At 42.4% G+C, this 18,285-nt stretch overlaps 1 protein-coding gene across 5 annotated transcripts in view; it reads left to right on the top strand.

Annotated features, from left to right (window-relative positions):
* Positions 1-18,285, top strand: part of cacnb3a (calcium channel, voltage-dependent, beta 3a) — a 74,938-nt gene that overhangs the window by 34,425 nt on the left and 22,228 nt on the right. For 3 of the 5 annotated variants that reach the window (XR_010905373.1, XM_067446744.1, XM_067446746.1), the window contains exons 3-12: positions 1,767-1,886; positions 3,644-3,766; positions 3,901-4,019; positions 5,352-5,431; positions 5,724-5,743; positions 7,354-7,434; positions 7,511-7,569; positions 8,479-8,579; positions 10,246-10,397; positions 11,792-11,887. Coding sequence is in view for 4 of the 5 variants with exons in the window: in XM_067446744.1 (XP_067302845.1) it covers positions 1,767-1,886; positions 3,644-3,766; positions 3,901-4,019; positions 5,352-5,431; positions 5,724-5,743; positions 7,354-7,434; positions 7,511-7,569; positions 8,479-8,579; positions 10,246-10,397; positions 11,792-11,887 (951 nt within the window). In the remaining variant the exon portion in view is untranslated. The remainder of the gene's footprint in view (positions 1-1,766; positions 1,887-3,643; positions 3,767-3,900; positions 4,020-5,351; positions 5,432-5,723; positions 5,744-7,353; positions 7,435-7,510; positions 7,570-8,478; positions 8,580-10,245; positions 10,398-11,791; positions 11,888-18,285) is intronic. The other 2 variants (XM_067446745.1, XM_067446747.1) reach the window with 1 other exon arrangement.

The raw sequence follows: 18,285 nt of genomic DNA, 5'->3' as shown, positions 1-18,285 counted from the left end.
TCATGTCTAAGTTTTTTGAGGAAAACATTCCAGGATTTTCTCCTGGGTCCAAATCAAAGCAGTTTCAGAGGGCTCTGCATGATCCCAGCTGAGGAAAAGGTTCTTATCTAGCTAAACTGTCATTTTCTAAAAAACAAAACAAAACAAACAAAACAAACATAAAATAAAAAAAAAACATTTATATACTTTTTAACTTCAAATGCTTGACTTCTGTGTTGTTGTTCTTCACAACCTATGACGTCATCACGTTGGAAAGTATCGACTAATTGTTAAAGCAAACCTGCAAAGACTTAATCAAACGGCCTTTACAAAAATAAAGGTTAAACAACAAAGTTATATTAATGTTAATCAAACTACACAAAGAAAATATTGCTCACTTGACTGAATAGCATCTTTTAACTTTAATAAGGATTAATCTATATTTTGTTTATATAATGAAGACCATGCAATGTCATTATACTTTTGATTGCTTTATTCAAATTCTGTACCTGTTTTTTTAGCTGTTTATTTCATGTGTCTTTGTTCTTTTGTATTTATTCGTGCTATAATTGTATCATTTGTTCTTATTTTATTACTGTTTACTTTAACTATATTTAAAATTATATGAGTGGTCTTTGGTTTCATAACCTTATTTATTAAACATATTTGTTTTTTATTAATTTCTTATTTATTTTGTTTTATTTTATTTAACTTTTGTGAGGCCAGTAGAAATATCTGTAGCATTGAGCCCTACTTATGAATTATTTTGTAGAATAAACTGAAACTGGGCAGAGGATTTTTAGTTCCCCAGCATGCTTTGTATAGGGGTGGATCAGAAATGACATTTCAAACATGTTGAAATTAATCGTTACTTTGTGTGTGTTTTTGAGTAAAGGGAAAAACCTGTTAAAGTCAGCATGAAAGAGATGTTCCAGTAGTCTGCTTCCCTACTATGACATGCATCCGAGTGAAATGTAGGGTGGGACTTGATTTTTGTCCATGGGGAATTGATTGGAAAGTTGGATAGTAGTGGTTTGCTATTGGCCGATCTCATGTGAGTGACTGGTTGCCCCGCCATGCTTTCATGGTGACTTCTACTCAACATCTACTTTAACCTCTCTAAATGTTATATTTTATGTTAACAATTAAAATTTTCCCAAATGCACACTGGCTATAGTATATAATGTTGTAAATCCCACTGCACGATATAGTATCTACTTTATACATTATAAAGGTATACTTTAAAGGACTTTTGTTATTGTGCACATATTATGTGTTCTCTACTGTTTATGTGGTTCTCTAGTACCACATAAATAAGAGCACTTTTTGACAAATATATGCTTCGCATATAAAACACATACTAACTTTGCATGTTATATACTGTTTACCTTTCAATATATATATATATATATATATATATATATATATATATATATATATATATATATATATATATATATATATATATATATATATATATATATATATATATATATATATATATATATATATATATATATATATATAATCCTATTGTTAATTGTTTAAAGACATTATATTGTAAAATCTACTTGCACGTTTCTTGTGTCACTTCTTCATCGTAAACTTCTGGCCATTTTCTAGATTCCACAAGAGTTTTGTCTTTATGGTTTACAGACATCGCTATATTACTATGTTTTGTGGGGATTGATGAGAGTTATGACTAGCTAAGCTATGTTTGCAAGTTATGGGCTATTTTCTGTACTTACGCCAAACATTCTTGGTTATCTCTATTCCCCGTTCTGCAGGGTTCAGCCGATTCGTACACGAGCAGACCTTCGGATTCCGACCTGTCAGCGGAGGAGGACCGCGAGGCGTATCGGCGTGAAGCCGAACGCCAGGCCCAGCTGCAGCTCGAGAGAGCCAAGGTTCTGGGCTTTTACTCTTTCTTTGCACAATGGGAAGCAAAAAAGTCTCCGTCTGTATGTAGCTTTAGAAATGATTTGGAACAGCCTCATCCATACAAATTGGTTCAAGTAACAACATATTCTTAACATTTAGATAAATATTGTAAACTCATTTCATTGTTTCTTGATATTGCTGCAAACAAATGTGTCTGCTGAATTAAAAAAGTCAATGACACTGGCATTAAACAATTAGCACAATGTGGTCTAATATAAGCCTGGTGCATTTAGTTCCTAGATTTTCAAGCAGGAATCTTCTGCATGGGGTTCCTTAAAAGTATATATAAATATGTTTCGGGACAAAATACACCACAAAATGTATTTTCTTACTTGATCACTCTTTATATTAGGGTGTTTTTAACTACTATGTACTTACATCACAAACAATAATTATTTATAATGTATACTTATTGTGTTGTATTGCACTTTTGCTGATATTGAGCTATATCAATTTCAATGTTTATTAGAGTTTAAAAAATAACTAATAACTAATTTAAATGAACTTAAAACAATCCTCACATAAACCCATTATAATAAATGTCATATTTACCTGTTAAACATGTTATACAGAAATTGAATAAAGTTATAAAACACTCTCTTAGGAGTCATAACTACATAAATTATAAATTAAATATAGAATAATAGTTATTAAATCTACAATTTTCTCTGTTACCTTTGTTCTTTGATTAACATTAAAGACAGACATCACAGCAACTGACTTATTAGGCAGGTGTCACTTTAAGATCTGCCAAACATGACGCAGATCTGACACGCTGTCACGCGCATCTAATTTTCTCACAACTCTTTAAGTTCATTTAAGACGTTATTTAACTCATTTAAGACTGCTCTTATGAGAATACTAAACAAAACGGGCATTTTGGCATAAATCTGTGTGTTATTGTTCGTTCAAGCGCGAAAGAGAGCTCGAAACTGGAGCTCGTCTTTCTTTGCATCGTGTTTGTGTGTGTCAGGACATTCACAGACTGCGCGTTCTCTTGCATGAATAAGAGAGTAATCATATAATGTAATGCTAGCAAAAGGATGACAGAAAAAGCAGATGCTGCGTTAATTGTTTTAAAAATGTTTAATGCGTTAAACTGAAAAAAATGAATTGCATGCTAATTTTGACAGCACTAGGTTCATAGTAGTTAAAGACACTTCATATAAATTGGGACCTTTTGCTTTTTCTTACAACATTTTGTCCCAAATTGAACATAAAATACTAACAATGGTTCACTTTCATGTAAAATGTATCTAAATACACACACACACACACACACACACACACACACACACACACACACACACACACACACACACACACACTAATGTTGGTCTATGTGGTTTACAGGGACTCTCCATAGGCGTAATGGTTTTTATACTGTACAAACCGTATTTTCTATCCCCTTACACTGCCCCTGCCCCTAAACCTACCCATCACAGGAAACATTCTGCATTTTTACTTTCTCAAAAAAACATCTTTTAGTATGTTTTTAAGGCCATTTGAATTATGAGGACATTTGATATGTCCTCATAAACCCTATTTATAGTGTAATACCAGTGTAATACCCATGTAGTTATACAAATTTGTGTCCTCATAAACCACATAAACAGGCTCACACACACACACACACACACACACACACACACACACACACACACACACACACACACACACACACACTCAGCTATGTGATTATTGACATTGCTTTCTCTGGCAGTCCAAACCTGTAGCGTTCGCAGTGAAGACGAATGTGAATTATTGCGGGGCTCTCGATGAGGACTGTCCTGTTCAGGGTGCTGCCATAAACTTTGAAGCCAAAGACTTTCTGCACATTAAAGAGGTGAGATGCACGTACAATAAATGCAGACGAACGTGTGGAAAGTTCTGCAGGTCAGTCCTATTGGCTAACAATATCCATAATACCACAACGGCTCCTCGTAATAGTGCTGAGTGTGTTTTTTCCTTGTGTTGCAGAAGTACAATAATGACTGGTGGATTGGAAGGCTGGTGAAAGAGGGGGCAGACATCAGCTTCATTCCCAGCCCCCTCCGACTGGAGGCCATGAGACTCAAACAGGAGCAAAAACAACAGAGGTCTCTCTTTCTCTTTCTGCCAAGATTGTGAACAAATGCGTTCTATACCTATTTCAGACATCACATCCATGAAAACGTTGGATTACATTTGGACGCATGGAAATACCAAAGTTAAAATGCACTTTATATGAATTTCTGGACACTTCACAATAACGTCCCATGAGTTAAAGGGTTAGTTCACCCAAAAATGAAAATGCTGTCTTTAATTACTTACCCTAATGACGTTCGACACCCTTAGACCTCCGTTCATCTTCAGAACACAAATGAAGATATTTTTGTTGAAATCTGATGGCTAAAAAAACTAAATAACGACTTGTATAGTGATGGGCCGATTTCAAAACAAAGTTTCGTAAGGTTATGAATCAGCGAATCGATTCATTAATCCTGAATCGATTCGCTGATTCATAACCGTTTGAATCTTTGTTTTGTAATCGGCCCATCACTATACAAGTCGTTATTTAGTTTTTTTGCGCACAAAAACTATTCTCGTCGCTTCATAAAATGGTTGTAGAGCCACTGTAGTGAGATGGGCTTTGTAACGACGTCTTTAGTGTCTTTATGGGTCTTGAGAGAGGAAATGACATTGGTGTCAATGAAGGCCTTTCTGAGCCATTGGATTTCAACACTAATATCTTCATTTATGTTCCGAAGATGAACGGAGGTCTTACGGGTGTCGAACGACATGAGGGTGAGGAATTAATAACAGATTTTTCATTTTCATTTTTGCATTTTTCAGTTAATGCATCATGCGCTCAGATCGTTAAAATAGGGCCCATAATGTGATTAATGATTTATATGAATTTTATGTAAGTAGCCTTAACACTGTTATAAAGGTCTCATTGGTTTATTTTACAAACTATCAGAATTTGAACCTTCATTTTTATCAAATAAATATCCGCATCTGCACCAAACTGCATATTTTTGCTCAGTTTTGGGCCTCTTTTTGAGAAAAAAAGATCCATATTCTCCTGTTAAATACTATAAATGAGCAATAAAAGGCAAATATTATACTCAACAAACTAAACTTACATTGTTAATCATTTGAAAAAGGTAATTTTCTGTTGTTGCACATGTACTATTGATATCGTTTAGATTTACTCACCTCCTTGTCCTAATGGAAAAGCTAAGTTTCCTTATTGCACAGTTCAGAATCTCAGCACATGCAGTAGGTCATGTATTGTTTCCCTACTGTATTGTTTCTGGGAATGCAGTTTGGCAAACTACATATGCCAAAAATTCTGCTGATGTCCAGATAGCTTACCAGTTCTGTGTGTGAAGAAGGCATGCGGTGTCATATGCTGCTGATGAAGTTTTTTTTTTTTTTCTCTGCAGGAAAAGTGGTAACTCCTCCTCAAGCCTGGGTGACATGGTATCAGGAGGTTGGAGATCCACGCCGCCATCTGCAGGTGAGAGTGAGTATGACAGGGCCTGGGTGCCATGCTGCTTTGCAGGGGATGTGTGTGGCTGCGAATGCTGCCTCAAATGAGCAAAATATCAGTAGGGCTGAAGATCAGTGAGTTTATTCTTCCCTTGCTTTTGCTCTTATTCTTTCCTCCTCTTCTTAATATAATGCATGACACATTCTGCCAGAGGTTAAGCTTCCACTGTCAAATACAGTAGGATTAAACTTGTAAAAGTTCAGAATACAATTAGAAATTATTAATTCTGAATGCTGATTCTGATGTGTTCTCTCATTTCCAAAAGCCAAACAGAAGCTAAAGCAGGTAGGTGTGTTGATATGGCTAAGTGTTAGATATCTTCTAGTACCTCTCTTTGCTATTGGTCAGACTCAGAAAGGTTGAAACATATTTGAGCAAATGATTTGATGGGATACTTATAGAAACCCCTCTTTTGGTATCGCTACTAAAGACACACAAAATGGCCAACAATACACTTACACTACTGTTCAAATGTTAGAGCTGGGAAGACTTTTTAATGCTCTGTTTTATGCTCATGCATTTATTTGATCCAATATACAGCAGTATTGTGAAATATTATTACAATTTTAAATAACTGTTTTCTATTGTAATATATTTTAAAATGTAATTTATTCCTGTGATCAAAGCTGAGTTTTCAGTATCATTACTCCAGTCTTCATTGTCACATGATCCTTCAGAAATCATTCTGATATGCTAAATCGCTTAAAGGACAACTTTGGTGAGAAATAACCCTATAGGGGTAATTAACAGATGGTTACCGAGTAGATCGTTCTCTGGGATGCGTTTTCATAAAAATTGAATGTAAAGAGTTTTATCTCTAAAAACAGATTAGCTTATAATGCTTGTCTATGGGGCAATGGGTAAGTAAAATTAAATCGCTAGTTAATACCACTAACAAGGCTCAAAATAGCCTCACACTAACACAGTAGCATAATGAGGGTCCCTACATGCAAACCAAAGCATTGGGAACTTTGTAAGTGTACAAACAGTTTGATAAGAAGATGCCTTATAAAGACAGTACATTACGCGTTTACGGACAGGCGCCATCTTGAAAAACAGTCTCGACTAGTCAAACCACAATCGCTGTGCTAAGTGATGAACTGTGACTTGGAATCTCATATAGGCTGTTGTTTCCGGAAGAAAACACTGATAGCAACAGGGAAAATAAATAAATACAAATAAAAATGTCCATGTAATTAGAGTTCACAAACTTAATTCCTATCAACCAGCTCACTTAGCACAGCGTTCGTCGCTCGACTAGTCGAGACTGTTTCACAAGATGGTGCCTGATCGTGAACGCGTAATGCGCTGTCTTTATAAAGTATCTTCTTATCAAACTGTTTGTACACTTACAAAGTTCTCAATGCTTTGGTTTGCATGTAGGGACCCTCATTATGCTACCGTGTTAGTAACGGTAGACAAGCGTTATAAGCTGATCTGTTTTTAGAGATAAAACTTTTTACATTAAATTTTTATGAAAACGCATCCCAGACAACGATCTACTCGGTAACCATCTGTTAATTACCCCTATAGGGTTATTTCTCACCGGAGTTGTCCTTTAAGAAACATTTCTGATTATCAATGTTGAAAAGTTATGGTGCTTCATTTTTTATTTTTTATTTAATCAATACAAATTTTCCTTGCTGAATAAAATGATTAATGTCTTTAAAAAATAATAATAATAATTTTACTGACACCCACATCTTGAATGGTACTGTCTGCCTATAACAGCACTATATAATGTAAACAGTAGGAAAGACAGAATCTGACAACGCCTTATGCATTTCAGAAGATATATATTCATGAGAATTGAATAATTAAAATGTTAGGTTTGTTTGGTTGTATTTGATGCTGTGGTTCGGTGTGACAGTGCGGTTCTTCTCATTCTCAATCAGACTGAACACATTCCTCCATATGATGTGGTGCCGTCCATGAGGCCTGTGGTTCTGGTTGGGCCGTCACTGAAGGGCTATGAGGTGAGCGCTAGATATCATACAACCCTCTGAATTTGTTTTTGAAATTGGTTGTCTCATGTGTCGTGTCTGTCGACAGGTGACAGATATGATGCAGAAAGCTCTGTTTGACTTTCTCAAACATCGCTTTGATGGACGGTGAGCTCTAAAAGACATCTTGGCACATTTCTCGATTTTATATGTATAAGAAATACTCCACCGGTAAAACCTTTGGAATAATTACGATTTTTTTTTTTTTATGTTAGTTTTTTATGTTTCTTTTAATGAAGTCTCTTCTGTTCATCAAGGCTGTATTTATTTGATCAAAAATACAGTTAAAACAAAAGCATTGTGAAATATTATTACAATTTAAAAGAATGTTTTTTTTTTTTACTTTAACATGTTTTAAAATGTAATTCATTGCTGTGATCAAAGTTGAATTTTCAGCATCATTACTCCAGTCTTCAGTATCACATGATCCTTCAGAAATCATTCTGATATGGTGATTTACTGCTCAATTCTTTATTATTATTGATACTCAATTAGTAATAATGGTTCTTATTATTATCAATGTGGGAAAACGTATTTATTTTAAATAGAAATGTTTCGTAACATTATAAATGTATTTTGATTTCAACGTTGATAGTAATAAGAAATGTTTCTTAAGGAATATTTAACAAAAATACTGTTTTTACTGTATTTTTGATAAAATAAATACAACCTTGGTGAGCATGAAAGTCTTTCAAAAACATTACAATACTTAATTCAGTGTATGTGTATGAATAATCGCCGTTTACTCACACTTTTGTACTTACAATGAAAATTAATGATGACAGCGTCTATCAAGCTCCACATAAAAGATTCATAAACGTAGTCCATACAACTCATGTGATTATATTTCATGACTTCTAAAGCCATACGCTTTGTACAAGGAACAGACCCAAATTTAAGTTATGTAAAATAGAAATGGCACATCATAATGGATTACTATGGTGGAGACAGGATTTTCAGTGACCTGCAATCTTTTGTTCACATCATTAAGTGAGTAATGGACTGTTATGCTGACAGGATTTCTATAACCCGGGTTACCGCTGACCTTTCTTTGGCCAAGAGATCGGTTCTCAACAAGAGACCTATCATGGAGCGGTCTAACACACGGACCAGTTTGGGTGAGAACATCAACTCACTAAAGACTTGCTATACTGTACAACCTTCAGAGCTAAACAATAAGATAACATCAATTGCCCATTTTTTGATCTCGCATACGTTAAAGGGTTAGTTCACCCAAAAATATAAATGATGTCATTAATGACTCACCCTAATGTTGTTCCTCACCCGTAAGACCTCCGTTCATCTTCAGACATAGTTTAAGATATTTTATATTTAGTCAGAGAGAGTATGAAAGTGTATGCACACTATACTGTCCATGTACAGAAAGGGAATAAAAACATCATCAAAGTCGTCCATATGTGACATCAGTTAGTTAGTTAGAATCTCTTGAAGCATCGGAAATACATTTTGGTCCAAAAATAACAAAAACTACCATTGTCTTCTCTTCCGCGTTTTTTTTAAATCCTCAAATAAAGATTCAAACGGTCATGAATCAGCGATTGATTCATGATTCAGATCGCCAATGTCACGTGATTTCAGCAGTTTGGCAGTTTGACACGCGGTCCGAATCATGAATCATTCGCTGATTCACAACCGTTTGGATCTTTATTTGAGGATTGAAAGCAAACGTGGAAGAGAAGACAATGTTTAATAAAGTCGTAGTTTTTGCTATTTTTGGACCAAAATGTATTTATGATGCTTCAAGAGATTCTAACTAACTAACTGATGCCGCATATGGACTACTTTGATGATGTTTTTATTCCCTTTCTGGACATGGACAGGATTAGGCTAGAAATCTAGACGCACCCTAGCGGCAGCAAATCTAATCTGCCACGAGTGTCGTCTAGCAACTCTCAATACCCTTCTGAGCTGTAAACGCCAAACTCTTGCTGGGCCAATCACATTGTGTATAGAGTCGGTGGGCGGGGCTTTACATAATGACGGCCGAGTTGCGTTTGCGTGCTTCTAGTAAACACAGAAACTGGCGAATGGCGGTCTTTGAATCAGCTCTGACCGCGACTCTGGAAGACTTTGAGTTAAGCTTTTCTCTGAGAAAAGAACAAAGAACGGCACTGAAGTCATTCTTAAGAAGGGAAGATGTATTTAGAGTTTTGCCGACCAGATACGGTAAAAGTTTAATCTGTCCACGAGCTCTGCTGCACCTTCGTTGCTCTGGTTGGTGGTAGCGCTATCCTATCGCGTGCAGAGGGAGTTTGAAAGACAACCGTTTATCCCGCCCCTCAGATTGAGCCCTGTCAATGGTGAGTTTCCAGACCAAACATCTTGATGTGGGTCTGGCTTGTCAGACTAGGACAGTATAGTTTGGATACACTCTCTAACTAAATATAAAATATCTTAAACTGTGTTCTGAAGATGAATGGAGGTCTTACGGGTGTGGAACGACATTAGGGTGAGTCATTAATGACATGAATTTAATTTTTGGGTGAACTTACCCTTTAACACCTTCTTTTATGTGATGCACTGAAATCTGTTGTTGCAAACGATAAATCAATAAAATGTAATATGTTACCAAGTTTACATTATCTAGCTGGTTAACAAAGTCAAAATTGAAAGAATAGGTATTTAAAAAATTCAACAATTAAAACCAGCTGACATAATCTATGTTGTTAAAAACTTTGTACATTAGAGCTTTTGAGCATTTTCTCCTTCTTTTTTCTCGGGCCTCATGTTTTGTGGGTGCTATTTGTCTGTTTGTGCACCCAGCGGAGGTACAGAGTGAGATCGAGAGAATATTTGAGTTGGCCAAAACCCTTCAACTGGTTATTCTGGATGCGGACACCATTAACCATCCAGCACAGCTAGCTAAAACCTCGCTAGCTCCCATTATAGTGTATGTCAAGGTCACCTCTCCAAAGGTGAGTCTCATTATCACGTGTGTGCACTATTTCAAGGAATAAATACGCACATATATATACTAGGGGTGAGCCCGAAAGATTCAAAGATTCAATGCATCGATATGCGGAGCCTGATTCGACCACCGATCTCACGGTCGAATCTTCGCGCGTTATGAAACGAGGATCATACCATTTTGGCAATATGGGGGAGCTCAATATTTTAAAGAAGTGTCGCGGCGCTGAGCTGAGCTGAGCATCGGTGTGCGACCCCTTTAAGGGTTTAAAATTAGAACATGTTCAATGAGTGTACACACACCGGCGGCAGCATTCAGCGCCTGTCCGCGACACTCAGGAAGTTGTGTAAAATCTTGCCGCACCACAGAGCGCTTTCGTGCAGCTCATCTGTCAGTCAATTCAAAGTTGAGCTCGCGTGTATATAATGTGCGCGTCAGGTGGCGGTGTGAGATCCTGAGGCACGGGGCTGAGCTTCGCGTCCTTCACTGAACGTGCATGTAAACGCACTCAAAGTGTTCTTTTCCTCTCTAGGCAGGTATTTTTTTAGGTTTATTTATCAAAATGTTCTTTTATATATTTGTGCGATGTTCTGTATTTCAATTGCGGCTTTAACATGTTATGAGAAAACGGTTTACGAATGTTTATCCACCACATTACCTTTTAGGCTATTTAAACCTAAATAAGAAAGGCAGTTTTGGTCGCTTTATTAAAAGTTGTTGCTGTGTGTAGTGTGTAAAGGAAAATAAAAATAGTTTTACCCTCCTGCTGACAAGTGTCGTGACCCTCCCAACCCATTCACACACACAGATGATTCGACTATCAGTCGACCATAGAGAGATTCGATAATTCTGATTCGAATGTCTAAATCCTTAGTCGAGGACAGCCCTAATATATACTGATATATATATATATATATATATATATATATATATATATATATATATATATATATATATATATATATATACAGTGCCTTGCGAAAGTATTCGGCCCCCTTGAACTTTGCAACCTCACTGAGCTCGAGCTGTTCTGCAAGGAGACATGGGCAAAAATGTCAGTCTCTCGATGTGCAAAACTGATAGAGACATACCCCAAGAGACTTACAGCTGTAATCGCAGCAAAAGGTGGCGCTACAAAGTATTAAAGGGGCTGAATAATTTTGCACGCCCAATTATTCAGTTTTTGACTTGTTAAAAAAGTTTGAAATATCCACTTGTTGTTGATTCTTCACAAAAATTACAGTTTCATATCATTATGTTTGAAGCCTGAAATGTGGCAAAAGGTCGCAAAGTTCAAGGGGGCCGAATACTTTCGCAAGGCACTGTATATATATATAATAAACATTTTAAAAGCTAACACAGTTTCACAGTTTGATTCTCATTCGTCCTTTCTTTCGGCAGGTCCTACAGAGGTTGATAAAGTCAAGGGGTAAATCACAGAGCAAACACCTCAATGTTCAGATGATGGCAGCAGATAAACTTGCTCAGTGTCCCCCTGTAAGTTCTTGAAGTTTAAACAAACACACACACACCTACAAACAATTACAGAGCTGCTTAAAATACTGTAGATAAAACATCAACATGGGCGTCGGAAACATAGTATGTTCCACCCACTTTTTTAAGACCACTGAGATTGGACCCACTCACTTTTACTGTCTCCAATTTAGCGCATGTCTGTTCACCCTCCCCTAACCTACAAACATTTATTATAAAACACACGTTAGATGCTTTATTTCCACTTTTTGATTATTTTCATAATTTTTATTGAAAATAAATGCCTTTCCGATATTATAAGTGATGGGAAAAGGGAGAAGAGTGAGTTCGGCAAAAGGCAGATTCGAACCTCGGGTTGATTTGGGTCAAAACATTTTGCTATGTGCCTTACCCCTACACTATTGGCACTGTAAATAATTCAGTGTCTTCTGTAATTTTGTCTGGCCCAACCAGATGTTTGATAAACAATGTGGACTTTTTGCACTTAATGTAAATGACATCTACTAAAAAATTTCAGAGGGAGGACCCACCCACAATTTTTTTTTTTTTTTGCTTCCGACGTCCATGAACGTTAGTGTTAGTAAATGTTGACAAGATCCACCTCACAAATATAATGTAATAGTTTTTTATTTTACTATATTTCCTTTATAAAAGGTACTTGAAAAGCTCTTAAAGATCTAGGTATATCATGTAAACTCATAAATGAGTAATGCATGTACAGCAGGAATCTCCAATCCTGCTCCTTGAGGGCCACTATCTGCTCCAGCTCTAATTAAACACACCTGAACCAGCTAATCAAGGTCTTCAGGGTCACTTGAAACTTCCTGGCTGGTTTGATGGAGCTAAACTCTGCATTAGCAGGATTGGACACCCCTGATGTAGAGCAATGCACTTGTCTAGAATATAAATCCAAAAAAGTATTGAAAAATTCCTTCATTTTGTTCCTAATACATATGACTTTCTTTCTTGTGTGGAACATAGAATATATTTTGAGCAACTGCACTGGTTGCTCCTTTACATGCAGTTGCACTGAAAAGGGACTGGAGATGTAAGAAAGACACTAAAGCCCCATAAAAGTATGATTCACAAATCTTATTCAGTGATCTTTGTCATGAATTGGTTTATCTGGTTCACAAAACCAAATCTGAACGATTTGTCTCATGAAATCTCACCAATGATAGTTAGGGCAGATGTCACAATTTTCATAGAATAACAACATTTGTTGTAGGTTTCTCACACATAGCTATTGTTTGGTTTCAGAAAACTTGAAGTATAGCATATGCAGGATTTGTATGGTGCTTTTGCTTCCTTTTTGAAGCTTGAAAGAACCAATTCATTGCAATTACATTGAAAATATAAACTAGTACTTTTTGGAAATAAACAAGAGTTAGTAAATGAGGACAGAACTATTTAAAAACTATGCCATAATTTAATTGTTTTCCTCTGTTTAAATACAGGTCCTTCTCAAAATATTTGCATATTATGATAAAGTTCATTATTTTCCATAATGTAATGATAAAAATTAAACTTTCATATATTTTAGATTCATTGCACACCAACTGAAATATTTCAGGTCTTTTATTGTTTTAATACTGATGATTTTGGCATACAGCTCATGAAAACGTCTCGGTTACGTATGTAACCCTCGTTCCCTGAAGGAGGGAACGGAGACGTACGTCAGAACTGAACCGACGAATGGGATCTTACTTTAGAGACCAATCCTACTTCGAGCATCTAACAACGAGCCAATGAAATTTGGCATGCGATCACGCATTCCACGCTCCGCCCCGCAGCGCGGGTATAAAACAGGAAGTGGAATGATAGATCAGCGCTTTTCCTGCTGAGGAGCCGAAAGGTGACCGGACTCCCAGCGGAAGCACAGCATCTGGCGACGGGACGTACGTCTCCGTTCCCTCCTTCAGGGAACGAGGGTTACATACGTAACCGAGACGTTCCCTTTCAGTCGGTCACGTTCGACGTACGTCAGAACTGAACCGACGAATGGGATCCCTATGGAAAACGCCAGGATGCTGGCCCTTCCAGCGTCCTGCTTGAGCGCACTGCACCGTCTAGTATGGTACGGAAGTCAGGGCTCCAAGCAGGGAGTACAGTCACTGCTGTTTCTGCAAGACCCACTCAGAATGACTATTGGCATAACGCTGGGAAAGCGTGCCTACCTCGTTCTTGAGAGAGAGGGCACGCTGCGGGGCCACGTCCTTCAGGGAAGGAGAGGTGGCAGAATACACATAAGGACTAACCTGGCAGGGTAGTGCAACATATGGCAGTCTCTGGGGTGGTTCCAGCCTGATTGAAGGGGGGAAAGAACACGCCCAGAGACGACAGAGCGGGCTCTGTCGAGGGAAAGACACGGGGCTAGCCCGAAGGGTAGCTGATACCGTGGAAGAATACACATATGGGGTTGCCGTGAGGGAACCGCTACATATGGAACCCAGCCTACAGCCACGTTTCACAAGCATGCGGGTGCAGGCCTGGCGTCAGACGGTCCGCAACGTCTGACACCGGAGGGGTGACGGAGGAGCTCGACAGGGTTAGCCGGTTTCCCGGGGAACACAACTGGAGACAAATAGACGCACGTATCCGGCCCAGAGGGCGGGAGTGGCGTTTCGCAAGCCGACACTTAGAACGGGCACTTAGCGCTCCTGGCCACTGGGGGCGAGGATGCGGGAAGATACCGGCTCTACACGTAAGCTATAGAATCTAGCAAACGTGTTAGGTGTCGCCCAGCCCGCAGTGGAGTGAGCTCTTACACCGAACGGGCAAGGCACGTCTTGGGACTGGTAGGCCAAGACTATAGCATCCACTATCCAGTGGGCTAACCTCTGCTTGGAGACAGCCTTTCCCTTCTGCTGGCCTCCGTAACAGACGAAGAGTTGCTCTGAGGTCCGAAGGCTTTGGGTCCGGTCAACGTAAGCGCGAAGAGCGCGGACCGGACACAGCAAAGCCAGGGCTGGGTCTGCCTCCTCCGAAGGCAGCGCTTGCAGGTTCACCACCTGATCCCGGAAGGGAGTGGTAGGAACCTTGGGCACATATCCAGGCCGGGGTCTCAGGACAACGTGAGAGTTACCTGGCCCGAACTCTAGGCACGATTCGTTGACCGAAAGTGCATGCAGGTCCCCTACCCTCTTGATCGAGGCCAATGCCGTCAGGAGCACTGTCTTCATTGACAAGATTTTCAGCTCACAAGACGCCAAAGGCTCGAAGGGAGGGCTCTGAAGTGCTCGGAGCACTAGAGCTAAGTCCCAAGAGGGTATCGAGGATGGACGAGGAGGATTTAGTCTCCCCGCACCTCTGAGGAACCTGACGATTAGGTCGTGCTTCCCCACGGACTTACCTTCTACTACATAATGGTACGCTGCTATTGCTGCAGCATATACCTTGAGGGTGGAGGGAGACAGCCTTCTCTCCAACCCATCTTGCAGGAAGGAAAGCACGACACTGATCGAACACCTTCGGGGGTCTTCCCGGCGGGAAGCGCACCACTCAACGAACAGGTTCCACTTCAGAGCATAGAGGCGCCTCGTAGAGGGGGCTCTAGCTGAAGCGATGGTGTCTACGACAGCTTGTGGTAGTCCATCTAGAACCTCCGCGTCCCGTCCAGGGACCAGACATGAAGATTCCAGAGGTCTGGACGCGGGTGCCATAGTGTGCCCCGTCCCTGAGAAAGAAGGTGCTTCCTCAGGGGAATCGGCCAAGGAGGGGCTGTCGCGAGGAGTGTGAGTTCTGGGAACCAGGTCCGGTTGGGCCAATACGGCGCAACTAACAAGACCTGCTCCTCGTCCTCCCTGACCTTGCACAGAGTCTGTGCAAGAAGGCTCACTGGGGGAAACGCATACTTGCGTAGGTCCCGGGGCCAGCTGTGCGCCAGTGCATCTGTGCCGAGGGTACCCCCGGTCAGGGAATAGTACCACTGGCAATGGGTCGAGTCCGGAGAGGCAAACAGGTCGACCTGTGCGGCTCCGAACTGGTCCCATATCAGCTGGACCGCCTGGGGGTGGAGTCGCCACTCTCCCGGAGGTGTCGGCTGACGAGAGAGCTCGTCGGCTGTCTGGTTCAGCACACCAGGGACATGAATGGCCCGAAGCGACCTCAGCTGCTTCTGACTCCACAGGAGGAGGTGGCGGGCGAGTTGGAGCAGACGATGGGAGCGTAGACCACCCTGACGGTTGATGTACGCAACGGCCGTGGTGCTGTCCGTACGGACCAGTACATGCTTGCCACGCAGCGGCCCCTTGAGGCGGCGGAGTGCCAGATGTACTGCCAGTAACTCGAGGCAATTGATATGCCAATGCAATTGCGGCCCCGTCCACAGACCAGCAACTGCATGCCCGTTGTACGTGGCCCCCCAGCCCGTGGTGGAGGCATCCGTGAATAGCACAGCATGCCTGGACACTTGTTCTAGGGGCACCCCGGCCCGGAGAAACGAAGTGCTGGTCCACGGGCTGAAGGTTTGGCGGCAGTAAGGAGTCACTGGGACCCGGTACTGACCGCTCTGCCACGCCCACCTCGGGACTCGGCCATTGAGCCAGCGTTGAAGCGGTCTCATATGAAGCAATTCGAGCGGCGTGACCGCGGCTGCAGATGCCATATGCCCCAGGAGCCTCTGAAAGAATTTCAGTGGGACCGCTGTCCTGCTCTTGAACATATTCAAGCAGTTCAACACCGACTGGACTCGCTCCTCGGTGAGGCGCGCCGTCCGGTTGACCGAGTCCAGCTCCATACCGAGATAAGAGATCCTCTGTGTAGGACAGAGTTTGCTCTTCTCTCGGTTGACCCGAAGGCCCAACTGGCTGAGGTGACTGAGCACCAGGTCCCTGTGTTCGCACAACTGGTCCTTCGACTGGGCTAGGATCAGCCAATCGTCGAGGTAGTTGAGAATCCGAACGCCGCGTTCTCTGAGCGGAACAATGGCTGCCTCCGCGACCTTCGTAAAGACGCGGGGCGACAGGGACAGCCCGAAGGGCAGGACCTTGTACTGATATGCTTTCCCCTCGAACGCAAAGCGTAGGAACGGTCTGTGTCGAGGGAGAATAGACACATGGAAGTACGCGTCCTTCAGGTCGATCGCTGCAAACCAAGCGATCGACCCGGAAGGCCCGTGGGCGGCCCGGAGTGTTGACTGAGTGCTCACGAGAGAGGCAGTGTGTGGGTGAGAAGGCCCGGGGGCGTCCTCGAGGCCCACACAGCTGCCCCCTGGCGACGGGAGGGTAGGAAAGGAGTGACAAGGCCCGTGGGCGTCGCACACTGCCAACCTGACCCTCTTGGGGCCCAGAGAGAGAGGAAATTGCTCTTTTGGTGAAAATGTGGGTACCGCTGGACTCCGGAGAGCCAGCGGCAGAGATGTAATGACCAGTGGTGCCCCCCCGGTCCTCCTCCGGGGGGGGGGGGGGGATGCGGACATCATCTCCCTCAGAGCAGCTCCTTTTCTCCCTGGGCTGCCCGTCTCAGGGCCGCTTCCCCTTGCGCTTGCCGGCAGGTTTCGCAGGCCCTTGGACGGGTTGGGCGGCCCCCTTGCGTCCGGCTCCCTGCTTCGCGGGTGGAGGCTGCTGCTTGGGCTTGGCAGGGGCGGAGGCGGACGCCGGGGGACGCCCTCGGCGACAAGCAGACTGGGGGGCTGCCCCGGGCGGCTGGGTGGAGGCAGCAGCGGGCCGCCGGGGCAGGATATTCTTGATGGCCTCCGTCTGCTTCTTGGCCACCGAGAACTGCTGGGCAAAGTCCTCGATGGCGTCGCCGAAGAGGCCGGCCTGACAGACAGGGGCGTTCAGAAACCGAACCTTGTCCGAGTCACGCATGTCTGTCAGGTTCAGCCACAGGTGGCGTTCCTGGACCACCAAAGTGGACATCGCCCGACCCAGGGAGCGTGCCGTGACTTTCGTCGCCCGGAGGGCGAGGTCCGTCGCGGCACGCAGTTCCTGCATAACTGCCTGGTCGGAACCACCCTCGTGCAGTTCCATGAGCGCTTTGGCCTGGTGGACCTGCAGGAGCGCCATGGCGTGCAAAGCTGATGCAGCTTCTCCGCAGGCTGAGTAAGCCTTGCCCGTCAAGCCGGACGAGAACTTACACGCCCGGGAGGGGAGACGCGGGGCGTGCCTCCAGTCCGCAGCGGTCTTAGGACACAGGTGCATCGCAACCGACCGCTCGACTGGAGGGATCCCCTCGTAGCCCTTAGCTGCACCACCATCGAGTGTGGTGAGGATGGAGGAGTCAGTCGATCGCTGGCGAGCGCTATACGGCGCCACCCACGACTTCGTGAGCTCCTGATCCACTTCCGGGAAGAATGGCACCGGGGCGGGACGCTGAGAACCAGCGCGACCCGTCCCGAGAAACCAATCATCCAGCCGCGAAGGTTCGGGACGTGGTGGAGGGTTCCACTCAAGCCCGAC

Source organism: Pseudorasbora parva, chromosome 6 (assembly GCF_024679245.1).
Source record: "Pseudorasbora parva isolate DD20220531a chromosome 6, ASM2467924v1, whole genome shotgun sequence".
Taxonomy (NCBI): domain Eukaryota; kingdom Metazoa; phylum Chordata; class Actinopteri; order Cypriniformes; family Gobionidae; genus Pseudorasbora; species Pseudorasbora parva.
The sequence above is the reverse complement of the archived record's forward strand: the minus strand, read 5'-3'. Positions and strand labels throughout refer to the sequence as shown.